General features: G+C 31.1%; 1 protein-coding gene across 4 annotated transcripts in view; it reads right to left on the reverse strand.

Moving 5' to 3' along the window:
- Positions 1-15,972, reverse strand: part of LOC124535507 (pyruvate carboxylase, mitochondrial) — a 52,069-nt gene that overhangs the window by 26,282 nt on the left and 9,815 nt on the right. For all 4 annotated transcript variants that reach the window (XM_047111713.1, XM_047111715.1, XM_047111714.1 and 1 more), the window contains exons 2-3: positions 4,127-4,397; positions 1,044-1,192 (exon numbers count right to left, since the gene is read on the reverse strand). In XM_047111713.1, coding sequence (XP_046967669.1) covers positions 1,044-1,192; positions 4,127-4,216 — 239 coding nt within the window. In that variant the 5' untranslated portion in view covers positions 4,217-4,397. The remainder of the gene's footprint in view (positions 1-1,043; positions 1,193-4,126; positions 4,398-15,972) is intronic.

Here is a 15,972-nt window from a genome sequence, read left to right on the forward strand (position 1 = left end):
AAAGTTATCAGTTTATAAGATCAGCTAGTATTGCTATATTTTATACTTCATTATTTTGGAAATTAATTTGTATTTTTACCCTCAAACCTAAACTTAAAGGAACCATAAATGGATTTATGATGATAAATACAATAACAACATGTAATATGGGTCATATACCATCATTTATCAAAAGCAGTCATATAACATATTAAATTAGACCTTCAGAAAAAATATTTAGCATTTTTATCTTTTAACATTTTATCTGTTTCTATTTGTTATTTCCTATCTCACTGGTAACTATTATTCATATACAATTGATAACATTACAAACTTTAATTCATATTCATACAAGTCATATCTGAAAACGGATTTACACGTTCATGCAAGGCGTCATGAGAACATTATAATATTATCTGAAAGTTTATTGAACTTTCTGTATGACAACGACAATGATACTTTATCAGGAGGCCTAATTATGTTAACGAAAACGTTTATCGATTGCAATCAGATAGAGAGTTTATCACTCAAAGTAGCCGCTTTCATATTTTTCAAAATGGCGTAGTTTAACATACAAAAAATCTGATTAAAGAATTATGTTGTCAGGCCAGATAATAATAATTTCAGAATTAATTGCTTTGGGGTGGTTGAAGGTCTTTTACGCAGCTCACAGTACAGTGGCATAAACTGGCAGAACTAGCAGAAATCCACACGTAAGGAAACAGCGTTGTACCCCTTCCAGGCGACCTTTCCCTCTTTTTTTCTCCGTCTATTTCAAATACAGATGGATTACTATTTAAACCATTTTTTTATTATTATGTAATTCACAAGGTATTTTTAATAAGAATTATTACTTTATATCATTAAAAAAGCAACTTCATTCCACCACGGCCATCCTGACACATTTTCAGTATAATTTTAGTGTCTACTTTTGTAAAATATGTTTTGGTCTAAATGTTTGAATAAAGAATTTGCCAGCATACGCCATTATACCTACATTGTAACTTAACATAAGTACGAAGCTGGGCCAAATATGATTTAGTTTTGACTTGACAATAAGATACCTGTGCATCTGCAAGCGATCCTGTTCGCTGTAAATAGCGACAGATCGAATTCCCAATTCCGTACATGCTCTGAAAACTCTGATGGCGATCTCTCCTCTGTTCGCAACCAGAACGCTTCTGATTGGTTTGTAGTCGATGGTTTTTGAGTCCTGAAATTAAGATTATGATGTTATTTACAGTATTTAATTTTAAGCGTATTAATGTTTTAAAAGCTTGAAAAGTCTAAACAGCTTGATTAGAGTTACGTAGACTACTTTTTTGTCGGTTAATATTATCAGAAAAACTTTAAATATGGAACCTTCATGATGGAAGACATGCAAATAAATACGCAAAGCATTCTCCAAATTTATCGCTATTAGCATTTTTTTCCAGAACTATACATCAAAATGTTTATTTATTTACATTGGAAGATTTTGTCAAAAATACTAAGGGACTCTGCAACAGTCTGTGCAGCCCTTTTAAATGCCTATAATCGTGTTACAGAAGACGACTCAACGGATCTGTGATATACTGATATACGGGAGCACAGAAATATTTATCGGTAATCGATCAAAGTAAACAACCTATATTTACTTATTCAATTGTAAGCTAGCCCCATTGCTGGTTTTGTCTTTCCTCTGCACAACACAAAATACCGCATTTCCTTATTTAAATTTAGGTTTATGATACTTAGCATTAATTTTATATAAGGCTATTCTGTAACAAGAAACTCGAATCTCACCACAGAACGCGATTGTGAAATATCAGAATGAAATGTCAAAACGAATCAAATAATTGTAAATCAGTTGTCAATATTTCACTTGTGAGAAATGTATAGTACGACAGAAGTTATTACGTTTGGGTAAAGATCATATTCACATGAGAATTATGATGCTAATTTAGGATAGTGTACTCAATTCGAATGTGATCGGTTTTACGAATTTTGCCGATGCCACATCTAAGTTGTGTCGTACTATAGGTAGTACTTTTTACAGAATCGCACAACTGTTTAAAATACAGATTAATAAATAAAGATATCTTCAAATGGTAACATCATCGCATGGTCTAATTCACGATTTAATCGAATTATATAACAGATTTAATTAAAAATTTCGGTCGTTCGAGTTAAATAACGTCGAAATAAACTTTCACATTTAAAAATAGTTAATAATTGCGACAACTTTTCTTTCAATTCTAAATAAACTCTTATTTTAAAGTATATAAATACTAAATGAAATCAATTTAGTCTAACTGTCGCATTTCAAGACTAAGATTCTGAGTAATTTTGAAAGGAATTTAAACAGACTAATGCACATTATGCAATTACGTTTCAGACGAAATTATATTCTAAGATCCGACCGCGTGATTACTACAGCTCTTTAAAAATACCTCTTTTGCTTATCAAAAATAGCCGGAACAATGTTGATTAAAATTAATAATTGTTTTTTGATTGCGTTCAATTGTTTTGAAGATATTTTCAATTTTTTGGAAAATCGAGGTAGTAAGGGTGTATATAACATAATTTTTTGTAGTTAGTATAAAATTTAATTAATAATAATATTTAGGAAGTATATAGATCGAGAAAGATATGTCAGTATTAAAATATCCAAAGCACAAGGCTGGATCTACCATTGGCTTTTTAGGCCTCAGTCCAGGGCCCCGTGGATTCTAGGAACCCTCAGCCATTCAAGCAAATCAAATAATGCAAAAGAATCCATTATTTTATTAAATAAAACAGATCGTATGGTTTGTCTATGTTCAGGTGTTGATACTTTGAATCCAAAATATTTCTGTTAAAATGTGATATACGAAAATGATTTGTTTGTCTATTCCTGAGTCGCATTTAATTACTGATACTACTTTTACAATTACATGTATACCAACTATTTATTCGATTTTTATTGACTAAGAATTTAAATTTACTAATTAAAAATCTACGCTGTGACAATGACTATGTATCAAATTATATTTTATTGGCTAAGTACCTTTAATTAAAAGCCGATTAAGCAGCCAATTTGAAGTCATATGAAAAACCGATAAATTTTGGCGTCATAACATTTTAAATACGTTTCTATATATCTACTTCAAACGTTTATTTTACCCTCTGCTCTTTATAATCCTTATGACACTGTTTTTATATATATATTAATGAATATTTGATCATAAAAGTGCAGTTTTATTTCAGTCTTTAATGCGTAGAATCTGGTATAAACCGGTTAAGTCTTTTTAAATTTAAGATTAAATAGTGACGAAAAGATTCGTATTGGATTGTGGTATGGTGGGTTCAACCAAGCGAAATAATTACACCTGACTCATGCGGGTTTTTTACATTTTTTATCATTATCGCATACCTAGTTTTATTTAGGGTTTCTTAGTATTTATCACAATAAGTTTAGAAAAAATATTTTTTATTGATTTTAATTTTTGTAATGGTAACACTAACATAATAAACGATAGCAAAAAAAAAAGCTAACAAAAGTTAAGTTTGCGCAATGGTATACGCATATATAATAAGTTACCGAGAAATATAATTAATTTACCATTATTAAGTTTCAAAAGTTTATTAAGATTATATTATCCAATAAAAGAATACTTTTTACAAAAAACGCCGGTAGGTATTTAGGCTCGGGTTCCAACACATTATAAAGCTGATTATTTGAAAAAAACAACTATGCGAGTTTCTAGTAGTTTCTGCTCGCTGGAGGTTGCTTCCCAAAACGGTGGTACGTGGTAGTATTTAAATATAAATAAATATAAATATATTAGACAACATCACATACATTACTCTGATCCCAATGTAAATAGCTGAAGCACTTGTGTTATGGAAATCAGAAGAAACGACGGTACCACAAACACCCAGACCCAAGACAACATAGAAAACTAATGGTAATCTATATCGACTCGGCCGGGAATCGAACCCGGGACCTCAGAGTGGCGTACCCATGAAAACCGGTGTACACACCACTCGACCATGGAGGTCGTCATTTAAATATCGACACTTTCATTATTAAGATTACTGGAGTAAAATTAATTTGATTTAATGAGTGAACAAAGCCCTACTACTAAGTCGAATATAAAATTATAATAGTAACGGTTTTACTTACTGTAGTTGCGGTTCTGCTTCTCGATGAACACCAAGCGTGTAAATTCGTGGCGGTCGCCCGTAAGGCAAACCTTGCGTTTAGAATTTGCATCTTTATACAATAAATAACAATCTATATAAAAACAAAACTAAACTTATATCACTAAGTACACGTTTTAATAGACGCTAATATGTACAAAAATCACAATTATTTCATTTTTTTTTATATATATTAATTTGTATAAAAAATGACTAGATTATCGGTTCGTTTCGTGTCGCTCGATTAATCAAATCTGGAACAAAAGAAAAAGATTATTTAATTATCAGTGTGGCTTAATATTTTTAAATTTGGGATCACTACATAATATAAAACAAAGTCGCTTACTCCGTCCCTATGTATGCTTAAATCTTTGAAATTATGCAACGGATTTTAATGCTTTTTTTTTAATAGATAGAGTGGTTCAAGAAGGTTTTGTATATAACATATGGACAATATAGTAAACAAACACGGATAATTTTAGAAGTTTCTAATGTGATATCGTAAATAAACAAATTCTGTAGTGCATTTAGTATCAGCTTTGCTCCCGAACGAAGCCGGGGCGGGTCGCTAGAGTAATATATTTTAGCGATGTTATTATGCATTCATATTATGTATGAGACACACAAGGAAAATTAAACAACAATAGCACACAGCTTAAACAAATGCATTCGATTTAAATCGAAGTGATTTATCTCGTTCTTATTTAATATTTCTTTGCGTACGCGACATAATGAATACTTATAAAATGTATGATTATAATATAAAGAAAACTATTGATAAAATTACTAAATGTTGATTTATAACTACAAAATAATTTGAATAGGACTTGGCTTCTATGAGATTTCAAAACTTTTTACGATAGAAAGACTGCATCGAGAGACTTGGCATTTTTTTACATTTAATGTTTTTGGTGGGATATATATCACGTGTATACGTTAGCATTGCTAGTTGACTCCTCTGTGAAACTACAACAAATTTCTTTCAACGCTCTCTTTACAATAAGTACCCACTTAAATAACTCACGACTTTACTATTTAAGCAATTGTGTAGAATGAATGTTGGCTTGAGCTAAATGGTAAATTTATACAAATTACTAATCCTGCCTTCGCACGGGTAATATAAGGATTTTTTTTAATGATATAGGTAACATTATTTAACCATTCCTTACATTACCAATGCGCCACACATCACCTAGGAAATTAAGACGTTATAACCCATATGCCTGTAGTTACACTAGCTTAATAAACCTTCAAATCGGAACACAACACAACTGATAGTATGGAGGCTTTTTAAAAAATATATTCTGTTTATCTTATGGTCTTACATTTATAACGCGCTTATTTCAATATCCCGTAGTCTTTCTAAAACTATTAGTTTCAAATACAAAGTGTAAAAGGTGACATTTAACGACACATAACACATACAATATATATCATGATGAGTATCAATACTTTGTACTTATTAAATTATAGTATAATTGATGTCATATTCTCCCATTCTTAGTGTCGCAGTATTTTCTTAAATTCACGTATCTTTCATATCGTTTTTGCAACTTATCTTAACGATTACTTCTTTTTTATTATTGAGAATGATAACATCATGAGGTCGTTGATACTATTTGTACAGTCAGAGTAAGAAAACCGTCGTCAGTTTTCAAATTAATTCCTTTATCAAGTCGTTAGCTGTTAGTTCCTTTTGAAACTAAAGCACTAAACTGACAATTGAATATAAAAAATCAAACTTACATAGTATGATAACTTGGTTCAAAATAGTGAAACATTTTTGGACTACGTCTAGTTTTATATCAGCATGAAATCTTTTTAATGGCGTAATTAGTCATTACGAATTAAAATTAGATATGAGATCTTCTATTGAATTGTCAAAATATGTCTGTCAGTGGCATATATTTCCAATCGGTAAAGCACATTATCGCTCATACTGAGCACGCGAAAATAGATCTTAAGGTGACGAATCTTTTCTTACCCTGACTGTACATAAATATTTGAAGACGTGTTAACATAAATGTCAAACAGTCTGAGACGGCTTAATGTTTATTATATATGCTAGGGAGAACATTTAATAATGTATTCTTATTTTGTTTTCCTATACAGTGTTATTCACCTTTAAAACATCATTTAGTTGATTATATTTGACAGAAACGCTTCTTTCCACGCTAAATCATCGGCATGCATTAGTGTGTGTGAGGCACGTTCGTGCATACACTATTGTGTGTGCGTTAGACTAAGAGTAATGACAATACAAATACAATTGTTTTTATTAACTTTATTTTATTAAAATCTCGTACATTTAACGTGTAGTTTTCCTGAGTTGAGAGATTTACATCGTATAGAGGTTTGTTTATTTAAAAATATTATTTTTTTTAATTACAAATATTTAAATATAAATATTGGACAACATCACATTCATTACTCTGATGCCAATGCAAATAGCTAAAGCACTTGCGTTATGGAAAATCAAAAGTAATGAAGGTACCACAAACACCCAGACCCAAGACGATAAAGAAAACTAATAATCCACATCGACTCGGCCGGGAATCAAACTCAAAGTGGCGTACCCAATACCCATGAAAACCGGTGTAAACACCACTCGACCACAGAGGTCGTCATCAAAATCTAACTAACCAACTTGGACTTTCTTTTCTTCGATCATTATTGACATTCAGCTGTTTTTGATCATGTTAACCTCAGTTTGAGACGGTTGAAAATCGTAATAAAGTTAATTAAATATACGAAAGTAATGTCACAGGTATTAATTTAAATATCGATCGATAGCTTTTTCAGCCGACTTCAGAGAGGAGGAGGTTATCAATTCGTCTGTATTTTTTTTACTTTTTTTAGTTTGTTATCTCATAACTTTTACTGGGTGAACCGATTTTGATAATTTTAATATATTTCTTAATACAAGAAAATCTGAGAAATGAGAAACAACAAATATCAAAATTATTTCGTCGTCGTTTTTTTTAAACAACTAATCAAAATAATTTAGTGGTGGTCGCACGCCATGAGTTCGTCATAAGCCGTTGTTGAAAACCGCATATAAATCCGTTCGGTAACTTTCGAGTTTTCTCGTTTCAACGAAGAGACGGCACGACAAACTTTGTTTTAAAATATGTAGTGATGCGGTATCCTCGTGTCGATATCATACAATTAAGTGGGTGTGTACCGGTTTCTTATCTTTAAAAAAAATAAAGCAATCACTATAACAATCTTAATTAAAATAAGTAAAGATACGAAATTGAAACGAGATTGTCATTTAAATAATTCTATGTTTGTAGACGAAATAGTTTAGTTATCAGCGATAAACATCCAAAAAACACAATGTTATTGACATTACGAATAAATAATACCTAATTACGTATCAGATATGTTAACTTTTTTGTTTTATTTTATCATCATAAAATTATACACACACGTGTTGTTTGAAGCTTTGTGTGTGTATTTTGATTTACGACATTTATAATGTTGTTACGTTTTTTTATTTCTAGGCAACAGTCATTTTAGTATCACTGGCCATAAATTTTAATTGATTCATAATCTTGTATTTTTTTTTTTTTTTATGTAGTGTTTGCACCTTCTTAGCTGACCAGCAAGTTGTCATTCCATTTATGTTATTGGTCTGAGGATTTTTAGTTGCAAATTATTGAGATTTCAAATAATATGTTCAGAACAGGTTCCATAAAAACGAAACGAGTTAATTATGATCATAAATACGGCAGATGCAAGTTTGCGCAGCTTGCCTCTTTGAAAGTTGAAGCGTTGGGTTAAATAAAAATACAAGAATGAAGATAGAAGAGAAGAACGACCGTTAATCGTGCTGGCATGTTCTGTACATAAAATAGCTTTATTGATTTTTATAACTCTGTTATTGCGTATATATGTAATAATCAAAGGACGAATATACGTGACTATTTGTCACCCATGTCGCTTGCATTTTAGGGGGGGTTGTAGTCAGATGTCAGACAGACAGACTGACAGAAATACGTTCGTATTTATACATGCAATAAAAATGGAATGCATATGTATATTATACACCAAAAAGCATTTTGATATCGATCTGTCTGTTTGGTCCAGCTAATCTCTGAAACGGCTGGGCTGATCTTGACGGGACTTTCAATGGCAGAAAGCTGATGTAATAAGGAGTATCTTAGGCTACAACAATAACTTTTATGTTAAATTCAAACGCCCACGAAATCGCGGTCACATCTAGTAGGTATATAATATTAGCATAGATTACATGACGAAAATCCTAGTCGCAGACATTCCGTATATAAAAAGTGGCCTTGTCATATACAACATGCGAGTTCAATATATGTATATCACCTCACGTGTTTTGCCTTCAAAACGAACTCTTATAGCTGTTAATTTTGTTAACAGCTTACTCAATTATGCCTAATTATATTTGCACATTGATTATTTTCATTCTTTCTTGATTTTACTGTTACGCTCATAAAACAATGTATGTTATGTAAATGTTTATATTATGATTATGTATATTAAAATTGTTAAATAAATAGTAATTTCATTGTTACTTCTACACACAGTGTTAAACAAAATTGTGTATTGACTTCGATCGTTTAAATTATGCAATGGCTTTTTAATTCGGTTTAAATCAATATATAAAATAAATGCATATTACATTTATAGTACAAAAAAAAAGAAATTTATTTTTCTTTTTATTTTTGTTTTTCAATCTAAGATTTTATTGTACCCACGTGTAGTCGTGGAGGTGAGCTAGTTTAATATAAAATATTTTATCTGTATAGGTATTTATTGTTTACCATTTTGACACTTTAAAACGATTTATTGAAAGAAGATTGCTTATTTCCTATCATAAAAACATAGGATGTTCAGTTTTTTATTGTATAAGTATATGTTTTTTATGAACTATGGATATAACAAATGAGCATAAACAATTATGACGCGAACTACACAAAAGATTTATATGCTTCTTAGTATCTATTATGGTAGTCACCATAATATTATATTTTTATTTATATTTATAGGGCTAATGCCAATATTTATATAGATATTGCACTTCATTGAACGATCCATTATTTTGTTACGTTATTTTCTAAATTAATAAAAATAAGGTCAAAATATTATAGCCAATAGCGTTTTAAGAATTCATTTTCAATATTATATATAACGAATAGATACAAAGTTATACTTCAATGTACACCAAAATCCCAATTTACCCACACTGAATTGATTTAGCATAATCTATGTAGCTTATTATATAAAATAATTATAACTACATTAATTTAAAGACTATGTATTATTTACTATCTCAGAGAGGAAAAATAGAAAAGAGGCAGGCCACAAAAAGGTAGTATGATATTAGACTGCTCGAAGTCTGGATATTTGTACACTCCCGCTCCGAAAGCGATTAATTTATTTACAAATTAAATAAAGAAGAACCCAAAGAACAAGATAAAGAATAACATAACTTATTCTGATTGCCTAACTTAAAGATTTAAAGCAGTCAATCTGACCAGCATTTTCTATACTGGTTTTAAAAAAAAAAAATCATAATCACTAAAGATTTAATAGTGGTATGATTTCTAAATACTAAGTATATTAATAAATTTAATAACAATAATCATTTATTTGCTTAAAACATGTAGCATATAGATGTTGATGGAATTACTTATCAACAAATATTATGCCTTCCTATTTTGGCATGCAAATGTGAACGTGATAACAAGTGTAAGATTTACACAATTCATAACTAACATCTAAACTACGAAATTTCAGTTAGTAATATCATGTCAAAAATAAATTTATACTCGTCATCCTCCTGCCCTTATCCCAATTTTATTTGGGGTCGGCGCAGCATGTCTTCTCCTTCCATACTTCTCTGTCAGACGTCATCTCACAAGTAACGTTCTTTCTAACTATATCGTCTTACACACAATCCATCCATCATTTCCTTGGTCGTCCTCTACCTCTATACCCATCCACATGCTCAAGGCCTTCCTCACAATGTGTTCCTCATTCCTCCACATTACATGCCATGATAGCCGCCTTCCACATAACTTCTCGGCTATCGGTGTCACTTTCAAACTTCCTCTTATGTACTCATTCCTTACTCTATCCATTCGCGTAACACCACACATTCCTCTCAGCATTCTCATCTCCGCAACATGCAATTGTCTTTCATTCATTCCTTTTGTAGCCCAACACTCTGATCCATATAGAACAGCAGGTCTGATCATGGTCTTATAGATCTTTCCCTTAAGTTTAAGAGGAATACGAAATAAAATAAATCTATACTAATATTATAAATGTGAAAGTGACTTGATTGTTTGTGGCTCTTTCACGAACAAACTAATGAACCGAATTTCATCAACTTGAACTCCGAGGAAGGGTTCTTTTTTGCCTAACACGTGACAACCAAGTCCTAAATCGCGAGCAAAGAAACGGGCAACTAGTCATAAATATTAGGAATTGTAAAAGGAAAGCTAAAGAATTTATATAGGTATTAAAATAAGCTTTGTTTACCTACGATACTGAATGTTTATCTATGATTATTGTATTTTTATTTGTATATTGATCGATAATTTTGTTAAATGACTATAACGCATTATACACTATCTTTCGATAGGGTCGATTTTTCGTATCTAAGCGTGTTTGGTTTTATTTTAATCAGTAGTAATGATATATTGCTTTACAACTGTTTTGGTAAAATTCAATGTGTGTATAACCGATTCTCATTACAAACTTCATTTAGATTCATGACTTGTGTAGTATTAATTACGTACAAAAGTCATTACCCTTCGCTGTTAAAAAAAATGTAGTTTTTGGAAAAGAATTTGATAGAGTATTACTTTCCTACATCATACAGACGATTTAAATAATAGATTGAATGACTTTAATAAAAAAGTACAATACGATTGAATGCAATTAGAGTTGTGCATTTTAATGGTATCAATTCCATTGTTACAAATTACACACAAATGATTGTTTAATCAACGTATTTCCATACGAAGCACTTGTAATGCACGGTGTATAGTCACCATGAATTTATATATAAATACTCATTAATGCGTAAAATCATAAAACACATATCTCCATCACATCTTTGAGTACTGGCACATAAGACACTTTTTCATTACATTACATAAATAAGTGGATCATTTGATTTCAAAATAATCCTAACAATGTTTTAAATGCGAAAGTATGATGGATGTCTGAATGTTTGTTACTCTATCACGAAAAAACTACTGAACGGATTGGGATTAAATTTTAAAGTAATTTAGTTTATACACCAGATTAAATATAGGCTACAATTTATAATGATTTCATCATAATATAACGATACACATCAAGTACTGGTGTGTAGACGGGGCGGGTCGCTAGTTCATCTGTAACAATCGACGGATGATTCCGCTTCGCTTGGTCAATTGCAAATCAATATTTAGCAGTTTTCAAACGATTGACGCACGAAGAAAAATGTTATAAATATACAGAAGATGAATGCGAGAATATAGGTTTTAAAGTATCATAAAACTTTTTATTTCACCAATGTGTATGATTATTTGTATGCTTTTTGTAATTTGCTATTACAGTACGTAAATACTTTTTTAAAAGTTAAAGTTACTTTTTCACAGTTGTCATGTGATTGGTTACGGCGAATATAAAAACGCATAATTAAATCTGAACCCATGTTTAAACTTCTACTTTTAATCCAATCATAATAGGTAGCTTGGTTACCCTATTGTATCGAACAAACAATTTCGTTTTGATTATAGCTGCAATGTAATGGCGACGTTCCACTTGGATTTCCCTTAATCGTTAAGAAAATTTGCAAGAGATCCTCTTTTTGTTGTTTGTTTATGATTGTATATTTCGAGAAATACGTCCGTGTGGAATCAGTTACGTTATTTGAAAACACTGGGTTCGCTTAGTAACATTGTATAAAGTAAAAAAAATAAATTAACAGCCTGTAAATTTCCCACTGCTGGGATAAGGCCTCCTCTTCCATCAAGGAGAGGGTTTGGAACATATTCCACCACGCTGTTCCAATGCGGGTTGGTGGAATGCGTATGTGGCAGAATTTCGATGAAATTAGACACATGCAGGTTTCCTCACGATGTTTTCCTTCACCGCCGAGTACGAGATGAATTATAAACACAAATTAAGCACATATATATAGTGGTGCTTGCCTGAGTTTGAACCCGCAATCATCGGTTAAGATGTACGCGTTCTAACCACTGGGGCATCTAACATTGTATAGATATGCTCAATCACGAAGAACCCCTTAACATTAAATTATTTGGATGAATCGACAAATCTAATCCAATTTTTGCGGCCTATATTATGAGTCATCTCATGCAAAGACATCTCAAATTAAGATGAATGATGATGATGAATGCAAACAGTTAATTAAGCTTGGGAAGGAGACGCCTTCATAAGTCACTGAATTCTATACAAGCCTTGTATTCATGGAATCTGAAAATTGTGAAAGAAGAGTAACTACTGAATATCTTGACGGTTCCTCTCGGTAAGATCTACTTTCCGAACCGGTGGTAGCTTTAAATTTAATTAAAGAATGTAACTTGACGATTCAAAGTGCTTTTATTAGCGTACCGTAACTTGAATAAAGAATATTTTTAATTGATTTAATTGTGTTTTATTGTTATTTTTTTAATATTAGTTTTGGTAATCAGTTTTTAGATTTATCTTAGGTTTAATGATTCGATCTTGTTATTCTTACACGAATTTGAAAGCAAACGACCGTGACATTATTGTTGTCACTCGTAAGCGGTGACGTACGTCGAACCCAAGCAAGTTGTTGGACCAGCTAATAAAAAGATTGTTGACCGCACTGCATCGGATCCAAAAATGTATCCCCAAAAATAAATTTGTTTTATTTATTTTCCTTTGCTTATTTAGCATATCATTTTAAGTAAAGTATAGTACGACACAACTTAGATGTAGCATCGACAAATCCAATTTACGTTTACGTTTACTGCCGATTTATACAACCTATAGAAATAGATTCGATGCTATTCGTCGCTATAGATTCTCGCGTCAGTTCAACCCGAGAAAGCAAGTGCGTATGTATATCGACGTGTCAAAATTGACGAATATAAGTCATATAAATATTGTGTAAAGATCATATTCGCATAAGAAATAAATATTGATAATTTTGGATAGCGTACTTAATTCGGATGTGATCGGTTTTACGAATTTTGCCGATGCTACATCTAAGCTATGTGGTTGTTCTATACAAAATATTGTTCTTATTTCGATCTAGTAGTTCAAATTGATGTTTAAGTCGGTGTCAGTTCAGCTGGAAACCAGGAAAAATAGGCGGAAAATACAAGACGTTTTTGTGTGAAGTGGGTCGCACTTCGCAATACTGTTAATTGAGAACGATTATATAAATTATATTATTTGCACGGTCTGGAAAAGCATGACATTATGTCAATTTAATTAATAATATTAATACCTGGGACGCTATGGTATAGACCAAAAGTTTAATGTTTTGACATTATTATTATACCTATTAGTATTAATGTTATTTTTTAATTCTGATACATACACAATCGTCATTTATTTTGAAAGTAAACAGGATATTATTTAAGTATTGGGCAAATTATGCAATATATTTTTTTTATGGTTTGATCAAATTATTTGATGGTAGCCCTTAAAGGCAGCCTGTTCGGTTAGGTACAGACCATTCATCAGATATTCTATCGTCAAACAGCAATGATTAGTATTGTTGTATAATACTTTAAGAGTAAGTGAAAAACTATGATATAATATAATGTTACTTAGTCAATTGAATATGTATACTTATATTATAAACGCGGAAGTGGCACAACCTTTCGGTCTAAACTTTCATAACTAAACTACTGAACTGAATTTCATAAAATTTTACATTAAACAAGCTTGAACCACAGATCAACTACAAATAGGCTACTTTTTATTTATTTATTTTTAATTTATATTATAATACGAAAACACTGGCGAGAGAAGCCGCGTTCGGATATTAGTAACATATATTTCCTTGTCCATTGAACATTGACCTCACCGTATTTCACTGACTTAACAACATCTAACGTCATAATTATTATGTAATTTAAACATATTACATAATAAGTCAATGACATTATTTAAATACACATGCTATAAAAGATGTAGATTGTAGACGTAAATTCCAAAATAAGATTATATATCCAAAAGTCATCCATCTTGCTTAGATTAATTAACAAGGAACAATGCTTGAGAATATTTTTTTGGTCCACTTTAAAGTCATACATTCAATTTATACTTGTGTTGCGTTTTATTAAAAAAGATTGAAATAAAAATATATCTGTTTCATTATATGTAAATATTCAATACTTGAGTAAAATGACAAAAGTTTTTCCTGATTGTCTCTCTTGAATTCTATATTTGTAATGTTATTAATTGGGGCTTAAGAAACAAAATAATTCGATTCCCAGCATGTATAATGTTTTTTTTATTGTGATGTGTACATTCTCATTGACCTTCCGAAATCGAAGGTGTGGCGCTTAGAAATATTTTTTGTTCGAGTACAGTGAATACGTCACTATCTGAATCGAATATTAAATTTATTAGTGCAACATAAATAAGACTTACGTAATCGATACTAAATTCATAAAACTGTCCAAAAAAAATTTAAAACATAATAGTTTTTAACAATATATCAATAAACAAGCGGTATATAAATTTCATCACCTACCTATTACTGTACCCTTACCTTGAATTAATTTTATTAAATGCAGTGCAGCCGAAATAGCCCGATGCATAGAACATTATTTTACCGTTAAAGTGTATAAACGTGACCAAGCATCACTTCGTTGAAATTGAAATAACTAAATTTTTAACACATAATATGTAAATAAGAAAGAAAGATATACTATATTATAATAATAAGATATCTTCATAGTGTATCAACATAATTAAGAAGGTCACACAGCTTATGTTGAAATTCGGGGAAGCATGCAATGACCCCCAAAGTTCAACGCCGATTTTTGGTAAACAGAAGTACCATAGAAACAACAGTGATAGCTACGAATAAATCGATATAATATAAAATAAACAAACGAATGAATATAAAATTATCATTTTCGATTATAATTCGATTCGTGTTCGACAAACGAAAACATGAATTATGAAAATACCTTCCTATGTATGGGATAACTTTGTATCAATAATGTGTTTCCAAATCTTCTATAGTGTGGAATAGACCTTAACATTGAGACAAATACAGACTTTACTAGTTGTCACCTGCGACTTCGCTCGCGTTTTATTAGGTTGGATGTCTTGTGTTAGGCAAAAAAAGAAGCCTACGTCATTCCTTGGAGTTCAAATTTGCTTCATAGCAAGTTTCGTCAAATTAGGTTCATTGGTTTGGCAGTTAAAGAGGGACATACAGATATACAGAGTTAATTTCACATTTATAATATTAGTATAGATTAACGTCACAATAAGTTTGCACTTTCCAATATATTTGGATCTACGTAGTGTTTAAGCTGCATAGAGAATATTAAAGCAGGTTGTCTTCCCAATGCCAAACTTCCTTGGCAATATTTTGTGGTGAAGGCTGTACCGTTTCACCGCTGGCACACAATGGAACCACAGACCACATATACCTACACAAATAAATCTTCTTTAAGCTTGTTTGTAAATAACTGTCCCAAAGGCTGGTTCGATTTTGAGGATTTTTTGTGTCCTTGTGTGATTTAGATTAGACATGAAATTAATACATTTTGTATTTTACCTGTACGAAGAAAGAGCCGGCAGGTAGTTATAAAATATTCTATAATAGGTAAATTT

The sequence above is a fragment of the Vanessa cardui genome, chromosome 15 (assembly GCF_905220365.1).
Source record: "Vanessa cardui chromosome 15, ilVanCard2.1, whole genome shotgun sequence".
Lineage (NCBI taxonomy): Eukaryota > Metazoa > Arthropoda > Insecta > Lepidoptera > Nymphalidae > Vanessa > Vanessa cardui.